Raw genomic sequence first — 22331 nt, 5'->3', positions numbered from 1 at the left:
AGTAGTTCGTTAGTCACTCAACATTTTCACTAGCCAAAATCCCCCGCCTCTCAAAAAGTGATAAACGTAACTGGAGACTGTAACTGCATGCAGTGTTTTGGACATTTTATTTGAACGAGTAGGGATGGGCGGATCGATACTAAAGTATCTATACTTCCAGTACTGATGTGGTATTAAGAATATCGATCCTCACATAAAAATATCGATTCTGAAGTTTTTTGTTTTTTTTACTGGTGATCTTATTATTTAGATAACATGAATATTAATGCATCTCATAAGCTTCGAAGTGGAAAAAAAAATATTATATTATAGTGAATAGTTGCATGGCACCGGAACTATTTTTTCTTCCGCTCATCTTGACACGCAAAAATTTTAAAATACACTAGCAGTCAGACAGCGCTCACCCTGTCAGTCATAGCGCTCGTTCAAAGAGGGAGCAGTGCTTTCCTGAGGTAATGAAAGAAAAACTGCATCTGGAGTTATTCACACTAAATAATAACAAACCTAGACATGACATGTATTATAATGGGCTTGTGTGACCATTTTTACAGGTTTATTTACATTCAGAGTTGTTAAAACATTGATAATGATCTGTAATCATCATTAATAAATGATACCCTTATGAAAACTTGCCATGGATTTGCTGTAGTAATACTGCATTAACCATAGTAACCACGACTGTAGTAACCATGTTTTTTTATTATTTATTTATTTATTTTGGTAGAAAGCAAGGTTTTGATACAATTAATCATGGTTTTACTACAGTATTACTGTAGCATCCATATGGTTACTTGGTTTTAGTAATAGTAACCATATAATAATATATATGGTTAATTTTGCGGTTTTATATGTGGCTTATACTTTTTAATTTTTAAAGGGTAAATGAAGCAGCCTAATAATTTTCTGTTTAGGCATATAAATATATAAAAAATGTAATTAACAATTTAAGTTACTCATTTTATCTAAATAATTTGTAAAAATTCAATTTAATAGAGGTATCGTTATTGGTATCGATAAGAAAATAAGTGGTATTGCCCATCCCTAGATATTAGTTTGAAAAGGACACAAGCCTAATGATTTAAGAATATTTTTAGAATGTCTGAAGGCAAACATGAACAGTCAGAACAGGAGTAGGATAAAAGAGGTCAATAATTTGTCCATAATTCATGGACATTTTAATCCCTTCATTAAATTTACCATTGTTTAGCAGAGGCATTTGTAATGAAAAGGCCATAACCACAAGACATGGATGGTTCCACATTACTGTGGTAAGGTTAATGTTGATAGTCTTATATATATATATATATATATATATATATATATATATATATATATATATATATATATATATATATATATATATACATACTATAGCATTTGTTATATATATATATAAACTAACAGCCTAATCACACAACTAATAGCTCTTCACAGTTGTAATATAAATCAAGTCTAATAGATTTGCCCTAATAGATGGGCGGGGGAGGGGGGGTGCATTTAAAATAATCATGTGTATTATTTGTTTCATTTTTACCTCGTCTGTGCTGTTTATAATGAAGGGTTTGTCTAGCAGTTTGAGAGGTTTGACTTCCTCTATACAATGCTTTATAGTACAAGGTTCTCTGTAGAATTCAAATGGGTCACCACTGACCGCCACGATATTAAGCGAAGCCCGACTGAATCACGTAAGTTTCGCTCTGCGCTGTCCCAGATCTCTAGTGGTATGATCTGTGGAGCCTGCTGATGTGCACTGCGGTGGTCATGTGAAAGCACGCTTCATTAGTAAGTTATGAGAGGCATAAAACCATTAAATTATTTTGGCAGCAGCTCCGAATTGTCCGATATTCATAGAATTTTCTATACAGAAAAAACCCTGGAAATGTTAATTTCAAACCCTGGTTAGTTTCATGCTCTACCAGTTGAGCTACAGGAAATTAAATCCTTATTATATTGCATACATATGCATGACAACAACCTTTAGGTGGAGGCATTTCACACAGGACACATTCTTGTTTTTCATTTGAGCTATTTTTAATTGTTGGTCTATATGAACATGTACGGACATCTTTGAGCGTCTTGATGTTTTTTTAGCCTCTTGTGCCATGAGCGCTGTGTTTCTTAAAAAGAAGCATCAAGTTCAAATTTTGTGTACTATTGCAGCACTGCAGGTCAATGTCACTTTGATAAAATGGACCAATCAGATGAATCTGATGTTGGGGAAAGCATATTTACATATGCAGAACTTTATATAGTAGGGTTGCAAACTTTTTCCCACACGAATGTGGGTAGCTTGACTATTTTTCTGATTTAATATAGGACGTTTCACCCTCTGACTGGGATGGCAGGGGGTGGTGCTTGGGGAACAAAAGGTGTTGCACACAATCTTAATTTCGGCCAAAATAATGTTTGTCTGTCACAGTGTCAGATTCCGTTGTTTCATCTACAGTAGCTATTTTTAATGCTAAAACTTGTAGCAGAACGGCTCTCCATACTGTAAATTTTTGTCATCGAATCTGCCTTAAATTCCCTAACATGCTGTTATTTTGTTTCCTTTAATATCATAGCTATTTAAAAGCACAAAATAGAAAGAATAAGAAGAAGAAAAAAGAAAAGAAAAAAACGGTAATGTGGGTGTTTGAGATATTTGATTCTTTGGTCCCTGCAGTCCCACTTTAATTTCTGAGATTTCTTGGAGCAAACAAACAGCTCTTGCCTGTTATTTCACCATGTATGCTCATGTACACACCACATTCTTGAATGTTCCCTTGTGGTGTGATGTTGGAAGCAGACAGTGGGTGAAGGCATTCAGTTATGTAATCCAGGGTGATTACATTCCATTTTCCCAGCTATTTTCTCTATGATGGTTTTGTTGTATGTAATGGCATCATTTCACCATGAAGGTCAGAGGCATGATTTCCAACCTGTGAAAAAGGGCACCAGAGATAATGAAGCTGACATGGATGTCTATGTGACACTTGCACACTGCCTTTATGTTGTAAATATTATATTATAAATGTAATTTCAGGGGTTCAGGTGCCATTATTTCTGCAATGAAAGGGAGTGTACACAAAACAGAGTTGTCATTTACCTTGAAATGAAGTGTTGTGTTATCAGTGAAGAAGTTGAGGCGAGATCTTGTTTCATGAAATGCAGCCACATCACTTCCTACATCTTATAAATTAATGTACATAGCTATGTTTGGATGGGAATACTAACATACTGCTACCTGCACATTGCACAGACGTTTTGGAAATATAACTCAAAAAGAAATTCACTACAAATTAAATTTTTTCCTTCTCCAAATTTTAATCAGATTACTTTACTGATTACTTCATTGAAAAACTGCTAATTACTGCTAATTACTACTTATAACATTAGTTATTACTTTAATTTTAAGTTACTTTCTAAAAAGTCTAAAAGAATTCAAAATAATGTCTACATTATATTTTCTCCTTGTTCATTGTCACGCATCTTTCTGCCACCACAGAAACACAAACAGACATAGGTATTAAATTCATTTCATTCAATATTTTAAATATCTTATACATAAATAGTAGTGATTGAGTGATGTGGGTTTTTTAATGGCAAGTGCCTATGCCAATATACAGAGAGCAGGGTTACTGATAGGCTGTTACAATGCTGATATATCACACAATTTAATATAGTAAATAACATAAATATAAAATTGCTAAAAAATTAAATAATAAACTCTTTTTTAGTACTATATTTACTCATTTTCACACAAAACTTTAACTTTGTAAAAAAAGAATCTAAAAAAATAATATTGTATTTTAAATAGTAGATAGCAGTTTCTTCTGATTTCTGTTTAGTCATCAGATTTTAATCATTAATTTGCCCTTGAAGAAATTGTTAATATATTAGGAAGAAGGAAATAACAGTACACACAGTAGTCCAGCAACCATGGATGGCATGCGCACATTAACAATCGCATTTTCTCAAAAAATACCGAATCAAATCATTTGTACATACAGTGCATAGTGAATAAGACATTTACTTATAGCACATGGGAAGCGCTTTTACTTTGAAGTTGCACTCACACGCTCGTGCAGATCTTATGGTAAACTGTCTCCTGACAGTTTAAACGGAATGGATTGCCTGCTTGGATTGTCACGGAGTGACCGTCATGATTTGTGAATCAGAGGAACTTTTGATCCTGATCCTGAAGTTTTGATTCTGGCTTATAGAATACACGCTTCAGAGGAAGATGTTAGATGAGCACTCGAAGGGAAGAAAACACTGGATTTTTGTGGAAACTGGAGGTTTGTGAATTACATCTGTTTAAATGAGATGTCCACATATTTGCAGACGGTATATAATAGAAGTTTTATTGATATTTGCCTTTTATCATTAGGAAAGAAATTAAAAGTGATAGGGAACTGCTGAGGAGAGGCTGTTAGAATACGTGCTTTAGAGGTAAATAAATTAGCGCTCCACAGGACGCTGGATCTGCTCAAGTTGTGTGAGGTCGGTTTATTACATCTGTTTAAACAAGATATGTGCATATTTGCAGACAGTATATGATATTAGTTGTATTGATATTTGCCTTTTTATCATTAGACTAGACAGTTGAAAGTTACGGGGAACTGTTGAGAAGAGAGAGGGAGCATGAAACAGGCTAGCACTTCAACATAATGAGCTCAAAGGTGTCTGCCGCGGCTCTGATATGTGGACCATTTAAATGAGTCTGTGTTGCACACCGGTGCACTATTATTGATGTGACTGTTCGTTTAGATGTTTCAGTTGCTTCACATGCAAATCGGCCAAACAGGAAAATTTATCGGCCGATGCTGATAATTAAAAAATTCCAAATATTGGCCGATTTATTGGCCTCTGCGATATATATTGGTCGACCACTAATAAATAGTATTATTTTAGAAATATGTGTAACCCAAGTAATGTACCTTAATTGAAAGTCAGTAACTGTGATCTGATTACAAGAATTTAAATGTAATATGGTTCACTACTTAAGACTAAAAATTATTTAGATTACAGAAACTAATTACTTTGTAATCTGGTTACACCTTACACTGTTGCACAGTACATACATTATGCTGCTATCTATGGTACTTTGCTTTCAAATTCACACACTCTGGTGATTCTCTTTGCTCTCTGATTCATATATCCTAGTTGTCCCACCATATCACATTCATAAACATCTAATACTGTGACTAGGCACACACATTAAGTGCACAAATTAAGTAGTCTTGTCGCGGCTATTTGTGGTCTCCAAAGTCCTCCTTTGCTTCTTGGAGGAAGGAGGACGACTGATTTATTGTTCAATAAAACCAGGACCTGTTTTGCACAATTAGCTCTATTTATCTAAGTAATGGCATTTTACTGGGCCTGCCCTTCCCACTCCGTAGAGGCAGTGAGGTATGCACATGGCATCGAAGCCTGACTTCATTTCATTTATTTTCCCCTGTGAATCAACAAGGAGTGAAAAATTGGAGATATATGGCAATATAAAGCTATATATTATCCCCATTATTTTTAATAGCAATGTAATGGAATAATTCACTAGTCTTGTTGCAAAGCCTATTTTAGATGTACATGTGGGTGACAACTGACAATGTTATTTATATGCTGTGCACCGTAGCAAAAAAAGGGTTCATAATTATGAGATATAGGCATTGGTTGGATTAATGAATGTATGCAACAACAAACATGCAAGCTCTATAATCCACTTTTCACTGAGTTAGTTGTTGTCCATCATTATGGGATTTGTAATAGGTTGTCTATCAACATATCAATCAGTAATTTATCAGGCCTAAACAGCCCCTACTTGGAGCTTCAAATCACCATCCACACATTTTAAGGACACACTGAGCAATTATATTTTTACATTTTTCTTCAAATGTGTTTGGCAGAAGAAAGAAAGTCATACACACCTGGGGTAGCATGAGGGTGAGTAAATGACGAGAGAATTTTCAATTTTTTGGGTGAACTAACCCTTTAGTAATTATAAATGCAAAGCAATATCAAACATTGTGAACCTTTGGCATCACAATTTAAAGAAAATAAAACATGCATTGCTTCAGCAAGAATTGCATAGTGCAGACAAAGCGCTATGACTTTCATATGCGGAACACAAAAGGAGAAATCCCACTGAATACTTCGGTCAGTCTTTTCAATACAATGACATTTGATAGCGACTCACTTTAAAGCTTAAAAAGCACCCAAAAGTATCATAAAAGTAGTCCATGTGATTTGTGTATCACATTCCATGTCTTCTGAGGGTAAATGAGGATTCTAAGGAAAAATGTATGCCTTTACTGTTCAAGAGCACTATAGAAGCTCATTTTCAATGGCGTGTGTTTTCATATTAGATCTGTTGTTTTTAGCTCTAAAACACAAAATTATTCATTATACCAGCTACACAGACTTCTATGCTTCTGTAAACAACACTCCCCTGTTTTTGGCCATATTGGCTTTTATCATTAATTATTATAGCTGCAAAGCCTTATCAAACATTAATACGCAGCTTTCAGTTTTATTTACGGTATTGAGTTTAAAGCAAAGCTAAAGCTTCAGCAAGAAATGCAGACATAGACTGCAGGAAATATAATCAATACACTGTCTCTCTGAGCACTGCGCTACGGTCCTCATCTTCATTTGCAGTCTGTCTCTAGCTGATACATGCGAGAAACTGAAATTAATTAAATGCACAAATGTCTCAGTATCTCTAGGTCAGTGCTGTTATTCAGAGTCCCTGTTTGCACAGTGTTTCTATTTCATGTGAGAGCAAGATGGCTGTTGATTGGGCAGACGCTGCAGAAACTTCATCTTGTGCCTCTATGTAACATAAAACTCATTAAAATGTTGAGGCTCTAGTTTAAGTTAGATTCCAAATGCTAAAGGACATGATTTTAACAGGGGACCAGGCAATTATAACTGTTTACATAGTTTGAAAGATAGCACTTATGAAATTCAGTTCACATAGAAAATGTGAAAATTTGTCAAGTGTAAAATATGAAGTTATGAATCATAAAGATATAAAGAGATCTCCTGTACTAAAAACCATATAAGCAAAGGTCCCTAGCTAGGGGTTTGATGAAGAAAATTAAATGCAGACTTATGTACTAAGTACTGAGTTTTTTGCAAACAGTTGACTCAGTGCTTGACAGCAGCCCTTTGCAGTAAGATCCGTCATGGGCAGCTGTATTTTAATGTTAAATATTCAGTGATTTCTGCAACAGCAAAGAATTTATATTGTATAACATAACTCACTTACCTTTCACAACAGTATATGCAATGACGTGCAGGAAATTAAGAATACCGTATGATTCATTCATGCACCAAAACACTTAAAGCTGTGTAACTTTCTCCCATGCCAGCTTAATATGCAGAGATAATGAAACGTTTTCACATCTCCAGGTTTTGGAACGCTGAAGCAAACAAAAGCAGGGTAAACTTCGGTAGTGGTAAATGGGAGACCACATCAAATATTATTTTGCTTACCCATTTGCTCCAACATCAAAAGAAAGATACCACTATTATGTTTCCACAACTTTACAAAAGATGAAAAAAGGGAGGATGGTGGATTTCAGCAGTCCGAAGAGAGAAATATGCCAAATTTACAGTCAAACTAATGCCATGGTAATATATGGTTATAAATGTACACTAAATAATAATAATAATAAATTGTGAAATTTTTGCTAGATCTATTGCTAGATTTTCACTGCTAAATAAGGCTGTGGCGCTACCACAACATAGCTCTGTTTGTGTTTGAATAGAAGAAATCTTAACACTAAAAATGCCCTTAAAAAAGTAAATTGCCTTTTTGAAAGAGGACTCACAACGCTCAATGTGGCATCTGTAGGAAATCCCACATTACATTTAAAGAGCATGTTTGTTTACTCTGGAATTTGCATGTGAATTAGCTACACTAGCTCATAAAATAATGCATGTTTTCTTGATTTAAAGTAAAAAAGCACAATTACAATACCTTTGTTGTCAGATTTTATTCTTGATTTGAAATATGTTATTAGACTGTAACCTTGGCCAAAAGTTTTGGAGACTTCGGTCTGTTTTTTCGTCATTCAAGTAGAGCTATACTTGCATGAATGGAAATAGCTGCCCTAAAGTATTACCGGGTGAACTGATTTGCCTTAGACATGGCACAGCAACAGTGGCACAACCAATGGCGTCAGTTTGGGAAGGACTACTGTATCTGTTTTGTCCAACCAATAGTGGAGTGTTTGGGAAACCTGTTTGAAATCATTATTTTTGCAATTGTGTCTGATGACACTAGTGGCACAGGGATTACACACTTCAGCTTTAACTCTGTCTTTATTTCTTTGCTGAAGTTGCTTCACTTGAGAGAAAAATGTTGATGAATGAAGGCTTCATCTAAAGCGAATAGCTGATGGCCCCTGAGACTTGGGGACTGATTCATTTGCTGCAAACTTGCAATATGCCGAGAATATTCTTTCAGATGTCCCATAACCATGTTGGAGGGTTTGAGGAGGGTACTGTCTGCCCATATTGAGATTTTACTCACATTCTTAATGAGGCCCTTTCCATCTGCCTCTCTGCCTTGTTTTCCACTATTTAATTCTGAAGTCGAAGGAATAGAGATGAAATCAAAGTAATACAATGAAATGGAATTTCTCTGTCATAAGCAGTGTTTTGGGGGTGAGGAGATCATTTTGTATACTTTCTATGTAACTTGAATGTAGGGGTAGGTGGTATGACCAACATCTTATATCACAATATCACTAATTTTATATCATGATAACGATATACATTACCGGTCAAAAGTTTTGAAACACTTGACTGAAATGTTTCTCATGATCTTAAAAATCATTTAATCTGAAGGTGTATGCTTAAATGTTTGAAATTAGTGTTGTAGACAAAAATATAATTGTGCCACCATATTAATTAATTTCTTTATAAAACTAAATGTAATAAAAAAATAAAATAAATAAAAAATAAAAAAACGTTTTTGATATTGATGACTTGGACTAAATAATAAAGAAAAGCAGCCAATAAGTGCCCAGCATATAGATGGGAACTCCTTCAATACTGTTTAAAAAGCACCCCAGGGTGATACCTCAAGAAGTTGGTTGAGAAAATGTCAAGAGTACATGTCTGCAAATTCTAGGCAAAGGGTGACTACTTTGAAGATGCTAAAATATAACACAGTTTTGATTTATTTTGGATTTTGTTTAGTCACAACATAGTTCCATTTATGTTTTTCCATAGTTTTGATGACTCGACTATTATTCTAAAATGTGAAAAAAAAAGAAAAAGAAATCATATATATATATATATATATATATATATATATATATATATATATATATATATATATATATATATATATAATAAAGAATGAGTGTGTTTCAAAACTTTTGACCGGTAGGGTATATCATGATATAGTTAATATCATATAAATAAAGAAAGAAAATCAATAAAATTTGGTTTATATATTAAATAACCATATTGTAAAACCTATTTTTGAAAAATCCAGTGATTTAATTAAATACTTGATTAATGAAAACTACTTCCTCTTATATAATTTTCTCTTTATTTGGAACTTGACAAATAGTCAGAGTAAAAAAAAAAAAAAACTAACATTGGTGGTATTCAAAAAGTGGTAATCAACCTTACTACAATGCTAAATTTCACATTTCAGTCTGATGTTGTTGACTAGTATTATTATTATTATTATAAAACACTTCATTAGGCTCCAGTTTAAGTCATCTCATTTTAATAGTTTAAGTCAATATTTGAATATCCGAAAGCAAAACTGGTTTGTTTCTAATATCTAACATCATCTGAACTGAATTTTATTAAGTGTGATGAGGTGAAGTTTAAAAAATCTGCATGACGGATGACATATAATTGTTGGCGCGCCACATAGTTTTAGCTGTTTTCCTTGTCAGTGTTGGTTACCATTTGAGATGTTTGACTTCCTCCATAGCGCATTCTGGTAAAAAAAACTCAAAACTTTGTAGAATTAAAATGGGTCACGCAAGATTTGAAGTTTGTGCCACGATAGAAAGAAACCGGGTTGAGCAGCGCAAGTGTCTGTGGAGATCAATCTGGAAGCCTGCTTGACTCGCGCACACTTTCATGCTTCAGTGATAGCGCGTGTGAAAATCACATGAAACACAGCTGCGTGTGTCTGATGAGAAGCATATTCAGTAGAGGCCGACCAGTATATCGGTTTTGCCGATTAATCGGCACTGATAACAGATTTCTGGAACTATCAATTTTCAGCAAAAATCCACACCGATAGTTTTTTCCCGTTGCGTCCGGTGCTGGAGCGGCTGGGAAGGGTCCACTGTCGTTATATAGTATGAGAGCGGCCTCAAGAGGCGAAATCACTTCACTGATGCCTTGTGGTGTTTGTTTTGACACGTGAGACTACAGTCTGCATGGAGCAGAACACTTCAGATGCGGATTTAAAACATCAACAATGAAAAGGTATGTATACAGTACACTAAAGTACATGTTGTCATATCATTATAAATTAATTAATTTGTTGACTAGATGCTGCATTAATAGAGAACAGCAGTATGTTTGCCAACAAGGCTGAGAGGATGCTAACATTAAAGATATCCTCAAGCAGTTAGAACAATGTGACAAAAATACACACAAGTCCTACCCAGATGTTTAAATGTCACTTTTGTTACCATCTATTACCATCTATTTGCATTCATTTATATCCAGCTGGTCACGTTTATGCATTCGTTAGCCAGCTATGTTGCATTTTTAAAGTTAGTGATGTGAGAAAGCAAAGTAATATCTTCATGCAGCCTAGAGAAACGCATCTAATTTCAATTCAATTTTTTTTTTATCCTCACTGTAATATGACTTAAGATCGACATTCTTGCACTTAAAAAGGCTAGACACAGTGCAACAAATACAGTTTAACAGAAAGCAGGTGTCTCAATATGCTTTTAAAGTTCCTTTTAATTAGACACATCATCTAAATAACAGCACTCCTGCACGAGACACTGAATAAACAAAAACAAAGGGAAACAAAGACGTTCGTCTAGCGCACGTTTACGTAAAAATAAATGGATGGTTGCAAAAGCGTTCAGTGTGAACAGCCCATTACAGTTGGTGGAGGTCTTTGGCCATTGCGTCTTGCTCTCTTATAAGCGTTTCTCAGATTAAGCAATGAGTTGTTTAAAAGCTTTATCAGGAAAGATGTTCAACTTGGAAATATGTGTCTCGAGATCCTCGCGTTCTGTTCCATTCTGTTGCGTTCCATCTGTTTGAACAGCCCCTTGCCTGTGCTCATAATCTGAGCCACTTCACCACCGAGTTCAGCCGAATACCACTGCTATCTGTGAATATTGCTACTCTACATACAACTGTAATGAATAAAAAACAATGTGGTAATTCGCTGTTATTATGAAGCTTGAGTCTGGAATAGTAGGAATCAGTGCAAGTGTAACATCATGTGAACTGTCTATTGAAGCGTTTCCCCCCCTCATTTTACTTTTGACTTAACATGAGAATATGGACCGACTAAAATTTTATTATTTTAGTCGGTCCATATTTATCTTATGCACATTAGTTAAAATGAAATGCTCTTTTTTAACAGCCAGGATAGTAATGTTCTATGCAATAATATCATGGTGCTGAATGGTTTATGTACTTATTGCACCCTCTTGTGGACCAAGGAAACAACACCAATTTAAAAATGAGCTGACTTAAAATTTTGAATATTAGTTAATATATATTAATATTTATATATTTATTTCATTTAAAAAAGTACAATACCTTTTCATGGTTCAGTCAGTAGTTTATTTTTGTAAATAAAGTTCAGCACTATTTTACTTTTAGTGTCATTTTTTCATATCAGTAACAAATTTTTAAACTATTGGTTGATCAATCGGTTATCGGCAGGTACTGCCCAACTTAGTTATTGGTATCGATAAAATACACTAACGGTCGACCTCTAATATTCAGAACACAAGATTAATGTCATTGAATTTGCGGCCTGAAATTTAGCTTCTGCTGAATAATTATCAGTACCTGAAAACACCTGTTTCTTCAAATCTCTGTCTCACATAAAGCCGTTCCACCTTCCTCCTCCATTTCTCAGACAGAATGCGTTCCACGTACGAATGAAGTGCACATTTCTTGCACATGGTGGCGGTTTTACGTTACCGCGATACAGACAATAATCCAAAATGTTTACCGGTTGCCAATTTTCTACCGGTTTATCATGTCTAATATATATATATATCGCCCACCCCTACTTGAATGCTATCCATCCATCCATCGGGGTAGGGTTAGTTAGCTCAGAATAAAAACAGCAGAAGCCAATGGAAAGACCCCACCATGAAAAAAAAAGCAATGTATCAACATTATGTATAAAATGTATAAAAAGTTGCAGACAGCATCACAATTTTTTCCATAAAAGACAGATCAGACATCCTTTATAATGCAATAACAGCTTTTTTTCTTTTTTTTTTTTTGGAATCCATCTATTGTATCTTCAGCCTGCCCACTCAGTAAAAATGTTGCATTACTGATATCTCTATGCTGAGATGCCTTATCTGTATATGCTTAATGCATCATAACTTTCAGAGTGGCTGACCCCTCTCTTCTCATTCTCATTGTCTCATTTCCAACTGCTCTGCCACTTTCTCTAAGGTTATTTCCCTGACAGAGCACATTCGTGTTCTTACAGCCAAATACATAGATTTCCTCCGGGATCAAAGCATATTGAGCACAATGTCTGATATGCTTGGTAAAACCATATTCCAGGAATACAGGGGAATCTATGGTGTGTATAGCTCTCAGACATATGAACAGTTTTATAGATCTTAACTTGCAATATATCTTTTCAAAGACTATGCCTGCAGTATCCAATACTTTTTTGGTGTGTTAACTCCAGTGTTGTTTAAAGTCCTTGTCATCCCCAGTAAGCTTTTACCTTAATGTTTCCAGCAGATGTATAGCATAAATATGAAAGCTGCATAAAATGTTTACAATGTATTCATAAAAGCACCATAATAGGATGCGTGCGTTCAGGCATTAATCTGAATAGAAGCATCAATAAACAAAAAGGCCATGATGTTTTGAGACAGCAAACCCATTATGAAGAAAAAAATTATACAATTTAATGTCAAATCTGCACACAAACCTCATTCAACATGCAAACAGAATGTTTGTACAGAAACATTGTTCAGAATTCCTTTAAAAACCTATCTGAGTATGACTTTTAGTGAAGCCGTTTCTTAAAAAGACCATTGCTTAATTCTTATACTGTATGTCCAAATGAACATAACTGTATTTTCTTGACAGCATATGGTGTCTTTGATTTTCCCAACTTTGTGAAATTTATGTTTGAAGGATTTAAAGTCGATATGGAATCGTGGAATTCCACTTACCAGTACATCAAAGTCACTCTAAGGCAAAAGAGGCATTTTTTTTTTTTTTTTTATGTGTGAAAATTGAATATGTGCCTATCTGACAATATACTGTAATATGGCTAATGAGTTAACAGCAGCAGACTCACTGTAATGTATATGGTGTATTGAATGTGGCTATGCAGCTTGTTAGTATAGCCTGAACCGTTAATTAAAATGCGCACAGTAAATGTTCAACGAAGCATTTGAGTCTAACTGTAGCAAGGCAACCGATATGTTGCCTTGCCCTTTTTGGATTTAAACCGAAATTATGATTTTTTTTTTCATTAGCAACAACTCCTTTGTACACATAATAACCCACATTTTATGAATGAACAGTATACAGTATCTGCAATATAAAATGTCAATAAAATTTGCCTTAAACAAAAAAATAAAAATACAAAGTTCATACCCTGACATAAATCTTGATTGGTTACAAGATGACACAAATATTGAAGAAACCAGAATTGTGTAAATAGGAATGTTTTCCTCTTATCTCCCATCAAAATTTACACAAAAAAATAAAATAAAAATGTTGCGGCAGCTCCACAGTCACCAAAGATTTGCAAATATTTAATACAAAAACACCCCACAAAAGTATACACAACTGACATGATTGATCAGTTAAGGTACACAGAAAAAAAAAAAAAAAACTAAGCATTGTAAAATTATGTAAGAATGACTGAGAGCTGGACAATAACACATTAATTGCAAAAATGTCCTTCGCGTTCCGTTGCGTTACAGCTTTTCCCTTTTGCTCCCTTTTGACTGACCTTTTGCAAGAGCTTGTCCAAGAAATTATTTGTCGGTGGTCCATTACGCTGTGCTCTGATTGTTTCCCTTGATTTCTGTGGAGACCCTCTCCTTGCGTCCAGAGTATTCTCCGATAAAAGAGCCGTCCTCATTGAAGTGAGCATCCTCGTCGCCATAGTCCACCATGCTGTCTCCGCTGTCCCCTCCTTTCAAGTCGCCATTCAAGGAATGTTGGCTGCCTTTCAGCGGTTTCTCATCATTGTCACTGTGGAAGACAGGAACACATAAAATATAGTACAAAGTTAGAGGGCTGTCTTGGTCCTACTAAAGTTTATTTGACCTAGTCTAAGCCTAAACCAAGACCATTTTCTAGAATGTTTTAAAAAGCTGGATAATATGTACAGTAAGCTAAGATTTCTACTCCTGTTACTCTCTGAACAGTCTACAGCACTTTTACACAAAACAAATATCCCATTCAAATTCCAATAATTTGCATGCAGAGGAAAATGAATCATTTAATGCAATGCAGAAACATCCCTCCATGTCTATAAACAATGATAATCTATGACAATTTACTGCCTTTTCAAACCCACAGCTATGTGCAAGTGCCAATGGGACCACCAGCCTCAAATCTAATGGACTATTTGGGTGGATTTCACAAAACCTGAAAAGAAAATGTCCAGGTAGCCTAATATTTCACCCCAAAAATTAAAATAAATGAATTATGTTTAAAGGAATATGTGGCATGGGGGCGTGGTCATGTGTCGGTCTACGGGAGAGAGAGAGCGGTAAGGCTCGTCACCTGGGTCATAATTATCTCTAACACCTGTCTCTCATTATAGTGATGGCGGAGGGAGACCTGATAAGGCACGCCAGAGCATCAGTGAGAGAGAGAGAGACCCACAAACCGACACCAAGCATAGAGAGTGTTTTTCCCCATTACTTTGTGTTTTATTTATTTTGTATTGACGGTTACCGTCAGATGTCTGAACAATTATAAAGATTAAAAGTCTGACCTTGAACCTGCTTCGCTGTCTCCTGATTCCTCCATTGCCCATGAACTGAGAACCTTTTACAGAATAGTTCACCAAAAAATGAAAATTCTCTCATCATTTACTCACCCTCATGCCATCCCAGATGTGTATGACTTTCTTTCATCTGCTGAACAGATTTGTAGAAGAATATCTCTACATATGTAGGTCCATACAATGCAAATAAATGTGTGCCAAATTTTGAAGCTCCAAAATCCACATAAGGGTAAAAACATATGTTACATACGACAACATATGTTTTGTTTTGTTTTTTCCCCCACAACATATGTTTATTTAAAAATAGTATATAAACTTGGGGTTTTATAAACTGAACTGGGGGAAAACTTTTTCCATATTTATCTTACCTAACACCTTTATTGTAACTAACATGTTTATGTGTAAAAACAAAACTTTTGATAATGTGTTTATTTACATGAAAATAGTATTTAATTACATTAAAAGAGGCATTTAAATAAAATTTTCAAGGTCTGGCTGTAAATTCCTTCTTAAGTTATGGCTGAAGAACAAATATGATATCAATTAGGTTTTTATTAACTTTTAACTTTAATTTGAAAATAAAAACATAGCCTAAAATGTAAGAATATTATTATGAAAACTGAGAAAGAATATTTAGACCTGCTAAAGTCTCAAATCTAATGGACTGATCTGGTGATCTAATTTGCCAATGTTCTCTTATGTGTGTTTATATTGTCAATCTTATTTAGAACTCTCTTTTTACACCAAATAAATTTAGCCTAAAACTGAAAAAGAGAATTATGTGCGTTTTTCCTTTTTAAATGTATTATTATCCTCCCACTCAATGAGGGCAACATTTGCCTGCCTTGTCCTGCACACATTAATTTGTACACAGGAACCAAATACTTGTGCAGATAATAATCATTACAAATTGTGAACAAACTGATGATGTTCAGGATTGAGAATGCTGACACACATCTGTATATAGAACCAAACACTGTCAGGATATATGCATAGGCAAGTTCAATGACACTTCACATAATCTTTTTACAAGCACTACAGAAAAGAATGGGGAGTAAAAAGCACATTTTCCTGTGTATTTTCTTTGAAGGTTTGGTTTTCATCATCGAGATCGAGTATATGAGCTGACATCACTTCTGTAACAGCTTTGTCATTTTTTTATTTTTTTTTTAAGTCTGTAGTTTTGAATGCACATAGCAGCTAAACAATTTGCATAAATACATTTGAGTGAATAAGACGCGATAAAATGTGCTCACCCAAAAGTTGCTGGTTCGTGTTTTGGAGAAGAGTGCAATTGAAATCTGCCCAGACAAGCTTAAACAAGCGCACTCCTCAGGAACTGGACCACGGATCACTTGACAAGTACAGATGCTGTTGCACGTGTTGAGTGTTGTTAAAGTCACCACTGTGTGAGCAGATGTTTACTGCGATTTTATCAAAATCATTTGGAGGGTCAGATAAAAGTGATTGGCGGGCCGCATCAAAACACTGATCTACATTAAATAAAGACATTACGTCATACCAGGAGACTCTGAAAAGTGGTGATACGCTAGAAAAACTGCAGATCCTCTGTAGACTAAATTAGAAAAGTGCAGGTACTGTGTACTGGTGAGTACCTGCCCACTTCAGTACTTTCCCCTTCTTCTTTTTTAGGTGATTCACAGTCTTAATGCATATTGCCCCCTACTGGGCAGAGAGAATAATTTATGATAAAAATGACTTAAATATTGATCTGTTTCTCACCCACACCTATTATATCGTGTCTGAACACATGGATTTAACCACTGGAGTCATATGTATTACTTTTATGCTCCCTTTATGTGGATTTTGGAGCTTCAAAATTTTGGCACAAATTCACTTGCATTGTGAGGAACTATAGAGCTGAAATATTCTTTTAAAAATCTTAATTTGTGTTCTGCTGAAGAAAGACATTCATACACATCTGGGATGCCAGGAAAGTGAGTAGCCTAAATCATGAGAATTTTTATTTTTTGGGTGAACTATCCCTTTAACTTATAAATAAACCCTTTTTAGGACTATTTTTATTTATTTATTTATTTTTTTGCATTATGGCTTTATTTGAATGACAATTATACACTACATCACAACACTACATCGAGTTCTTAAGCCACATTTTGTATTATCTAATCAATGCTTTATTCTTCTGCCACAATAATGCAATTTATTTCAAACTGAAATTCAATCTGCATTATATATTTATTAAAGGCCCTACTGGGGGCCTTTCTCAGCAAATAATGATGTATGTGATTAAATGTGATTAATTAATCAGCATGTCCTGTAATTAATTTTATTACAATTTTAACTGATTGACAGCTTATATATATTGTAACGTTTGGAAGGAAGTCATGAGAGCTGGATCTAGATGCAGCAAGAAGTTTAAAGAACATAAGCTAATTATAAAATAACTCAGTCAACACAGGAACAAGGCAGGATTTGGAACATAAAACAAACGAAACATCCATGATGAGAACAGGTACATATGAACATGAGAGAAACACAACAACTGACAAAGGCTGAGCAGACATCAGGGCATTATATACACAAGGATAAATGAGGTAATGGAAAACAGGTGAGAACAATTGGAAACAGCTGGCAGTGAATTATGGGAAACGTAGTCGGGGAAACAGAAGACAGAGGCTAAACACAAGGCAAAACAACAGTGAATCATGACATATATAAACAAAATATGGACACATTCCAGTACTGAGAATTTTTTGGGAAAATGTGCTTAATTGTCATGAAAAAAAAAAAAAAAAAAAAAAACATTTAAAAGTCACAATGCAAACAATCAAAAATAGGCTTCATTTTCTTCATGCAAATGATATTTTGCATAATGCCAGTTTGGCCAAGCTGGGAGATTAGCTTAGACCAGCACAGCTGAGATTTAATTTTTCATCAGGTATCTCACATCAAAGATATTTTTTGTTTTAAGGGGCAAGAAATTGTTCCTAATGTACTACTAACTGCACATGTACAATATGAAAAAAAAAAAAAAAAAAAAAAAAAAACAGTCTAGAGTTTGCTGGTCTTAGCTGGTCTCCCAGCCTGGACAGGCTGTTCCGTTGGCTGGTTTTAGAAGAGTCATGGGCACTTCTCAGCTAGTCAGGCTGGGGAACCATCTTAACACAGCCAAGCTCATCTTAAACCAGCTAAGACCAACTCAAACCACCTTAGGCTGGTTTAAGCATTTTTTTTAATGTCCTTATATATGTGAAAAATCTTAAGCCAGCCAAAGCTGGTCTACTTGTCATCCAGCCTGGCCAAGAAGTTCTTTTGGCTGGTTTTAGTAGGGTTTCAGGGACCATGTTTCAGCTGGTCAGGCTGGGAGTCCAGCTGAACACCAGCTTGACCAGGCTAGGAGAGCAGCTTAAAACAGCCAAGACCATTTTAAATCAGCTAAGACCAACTCAAACCATGAAACTTCAGCTTAGCTGTTTTGTGCAGCAGGGATCAAACGGCAAAGGTGTTTTACCAGTTTAAAAGTGAAACAATCCTAATGTGTTACATGTGCAACTCTATGCTACTCACAAAGTACCATGTAAAACAGGGAACACATCAATGCATAGATGTATGAACAACACTGTATCTGTTGTTATTGTTTAGCACATATGTGTGGTGGTTACTTTAGCTTACTGCACGTCCAGAGCTCGGGCTGGTTTGGTGCTCGCTTTCAAACCAGAAAACAAAATGCACAAATGAAAGGAAATAGTGTCAAAAGTTGCTGTCATTCCTGCCCCTATTTGAGCTGTGAGCAGTTTATATTGCTGGCAGATTGATGTACCTGTATTCACAAAAGGTGTCGTCATTTATGCCTGGGGACTCCAAGTCTGGGTGTAGGTCCTCTTTCTCTTTTACTAAATAAAAAGAGAATAATTTAGTGAGATGGAATATTTTTTGGTCTTTCTAGTAAAAAACAAATAAATTAGCCAAGAATAGAAAAGTATGCATTTGCTATAAAGATCTATGTGGTGCAGTGTGGTGGAGTAACAAATATACCGTAAAAGATAATGTGTGGAATTTAATTGTAACAATATTTTATTTTAACTCAGCGTACTAATATTACAATAATATCAAAACACTGTTCTGATTGTATGAGAATCCCAACCAGCCCGATAGCAACATTGGCCCAACCAATGCTGTGAGTTTTTCAACCAACAGAAGACTGTGGGAGTATTCGTATAACAAGATCTTTGCAATTCCATTTGCTCTTGCCAGTGGTGCAGAAATTACACTTTACACCTATCAAATATTAAAGCTTTACAATTTAGGGTTATTAGCCAATAGAATCAATTATATACTTTATGTTGGAATTATACATTATATAGCCTACTTTTAAGGGAGAATCCAGTCTTTCTTTTCTCATTTTGTAATTGTACAATATGGTGCAAGTAACTCCTTATATTCACATTAATTACAAAAAGTTAAACTTTAAGTTAAATATAACATATTTAAATCAGTTGAGCATCTCAATTATTTGGGTTTATTAGGAAATTACAGCAATATGTATTTATTGAAAAAAAAAAACTATACAGGCTCAGCAAGCGAATCAAGTTCATATTAACATGTAAATTAATACATTTGGCTCATGCTGTTTCTATACTAATTACAAAACTTTCACAGTTTTAAAAGTTACAGTGGTACAGGATTGGTTGTAGCATGGTTAAAAATACAAAAATGTTATTGGCTCGAACCTGGAATCAAATCCAATTTGCAGCCCCCATCAGAATGTGCAAAATGTGAAAATGTTCTAAAAATAAACGCATTAACACCTTCCAAATGCTACTGTGATGATCAAGGTGCGAATATGGTATTCAATGTTTTTTCCTTTCTTAATTTCAGTGAATTTTTTTTCCTTCCTTTTCTAATTATTAAACCGACTGGTTTTTCATTCTTAAAAGAAAATCTCCAATGGTTTAAACATTTGTTATTTTATTATTTTACTTTTAATATATATATATATATATATATATATATATATATATATATATATATATATATATATATATATATAAAATAAAATCTGACTGCTATTTAAAGCATTCAATTCACATTCACAAACCCATTAAATGGAGAGCAAGGGAGACTTTTGCTTAAAGGAATATTCCAAATTCAATACAAGTTAAGCTCAATCGACAGCATTTGTGGCATGTTGACTACCAAAAAATAAAGTTAGACCCTTCCTGTCATGTTTTGTATAGATGAGGTGAGAGAGCAGGATCTAAGTGCAGCAATCCTTTAATCCACAATCGAAAGAAGATGAGAATACATAGAAGAAGACATAGAAGAAGAAGAAGACGAGAATACAATGGCTGTGTCTCGTTTGGAAGGCAGCGTCCTCTGGAGGTCGCATTTGTCGGCCGTATACGTCATTGAGGCTATGTCGTTTCATTTTGTTTTTTATTTATTTTATTTTTTTTATCTATTGTCAATGCCTTTTATGTATATGTACTTACATTTATACAATTGTTAACCTTTTTTGCATTCCCAATAAATAAAAATAAATACATAAATAAGAAAAAGAAACGAGACAGCCTCGATGACATATGCGGCCAACAAATGCGACCTCCGGAGGACGCGTCCTTCCAAATGAGACACAGCCATAGAAGAAGAAGACATAGAAGAAGAAGACATAGAAGAAGAAGACGACGACGAGAATACATAGAAGAAGAAGAAGATATTTAGTCATGCAACAACGAACAAGAACTGACAATCATGGAACAAAACTAGAGGGTATTTATATAAAAAGGTGCTGATGAGAGAATGGAGAACAGGTGAGGGAGATGGGGAACAGATGGCTGTGATGAGGGCAGTGCATCCTGGGAAATGTAGTTTAGGGGAAACTACTGACAAGACAAAAACTATTTCAAAATAAGAGTCCTTAGAACAATGGTGACTGTTACACATTTCTTTAAAAAAAGCAAAAATCTGGGTTAGAATGAGAGACTTACAGTGGAAGTCAATGGGGTGAATCTGTAAACATTAAAATATTCACTGTTTCCAAAAGTTTATCGACAAGACATAAACAATAATTTGTTAACATGATTTTAACGTGAAAAAAACCCACACTTAATAATCTTTTCTGTGTCAAGTTACAGTACATTTATTGTAATAACATCGTTGCCATGGCGACATAAACCGGCAAACCCTAAAACAACCATTAAAACTTTGATTTAAACAACTTCACAGCTCAAATAATACATACGTTTTAACAGAAGAATTAATGTGCTTTTATCAAATTTTAAGCTTCACATTTCTGCCTTAAAACCCTCCAAAAACTGGTCCCATTCACTTTCTTTGTAAGTGCTTCACTGTAACCTCGATTTTTGCCTTTTTATTTTTTTTATTTTTTTTGTAAAGAAAAGGAGGGACAAGTCGAAATTATTTTTGTGTTAATCAACATTATGCCACAAATGCTGTCAATTGAACTTAACTTGTATTGAATTCTGGAATATTCCTTTAAGCCTCATGCATCTCAGATTTTTGTAATGACAAATACACCTTAATAATCTCATCTCTTAGAGATTCAGATCTGCAATTCAAAGTCGGAGATTTCAATCTGCACTCAAACATTTCTCATCAAATTGTTCCAAGTCCAAATCATCTGACCTCTGCTATCTACATCAACTTTATAGTTATATACTCTTACTGGATTTCAAAAATTGTCTAATTTGTGTCTATTTTCTTTTAGGAGAAACATCTGAGACAAAGTTAATTAGATATTTTGCTAAATATATTGCTTTTGTGTTCCTTTGGGTTTGGAACAGCATTAGGGTGAGTAAATGGGAATCTTTAAGTCTACTTATCTATAAAAGAGCAAACCTCTTGTGCAATAAAATCTTCCTCTAAGAAGGAACTTCTGCAAATTTCGACAGCAACTGATTTGTTTTTGGAATGTAAGAGTATACCTGAGTATTTTCCTCCTTTGTTTCGGTGTACAAAGCAGGCGATGAGTACCGTTAGGGTCAGTAGTGCTATAGCACACATGAGCCCGATGAACCAGCCCTGATTGGAGATGCCACCATGAATACTGGCCAGACCTGCGAGACACAAAAGATTCTCTTTCATACACTGTGTTTGACATTACCTAAGGATACATAATTTAATGTTGATTTAAACTGAGAATGTCTTGACA

The 22331-nt window shown here is 34.8% G+C and overlaps 1 protein-coding gene across 9 annotated transcripts in view; it reads right to left on the bottom strand.

Annotated features, from left to right (window-relative positions):
- Positions 1–13082: 13082 nt before the first annotated feature.
- Positions 13083–22331, bottom strand: part of LOC127449133 (neural cell adhesion molecule L1-like protein) — a 143375-nt gene continuing 134126 nt past the window's right edge. For all 9 annotated transcript variants that reach the window (XM_051712333.1, XM_051712331.1, XM_051712335.1 and 6 more), the window contains 3 exons: positions 22105–22236; positions 18981–19053; positions 13083–14415 (listed from right to left, as the gene is read on the bottom strand). In XM_051712333.1, the coding sequence (XP_051568293.1) occupies positions 14214–14415; positions 18981–19053; positions 22105–22236 (407 nt within the window). In that variant the 3' untranslated portion in view covers positions 13083–14213. The remainder of the gene's footprint in view (positions 14416–18980; positions 19054–22104; positions 22237–22331) is intronic.

This window comes from Myxocyprinus asiaticus, chromosome 12, assembly GCF_019703515.2.
Source record: "Myxocyprinus asiaticus isolate MX2 ecotype Aquarium Trade chromosome 12, UBuf_Myxa_2, whole genome shotgun sequence".
NCBI lineage: Eukaryota > Metazoa > Chordata > Actinopteri > Cypriniformes > Catostomidae > Myxocyprinus > Myxocyprinus asiaticus.
This window is presented reverse-complemented; position numbering and strand designations above follow the sequence as displayed.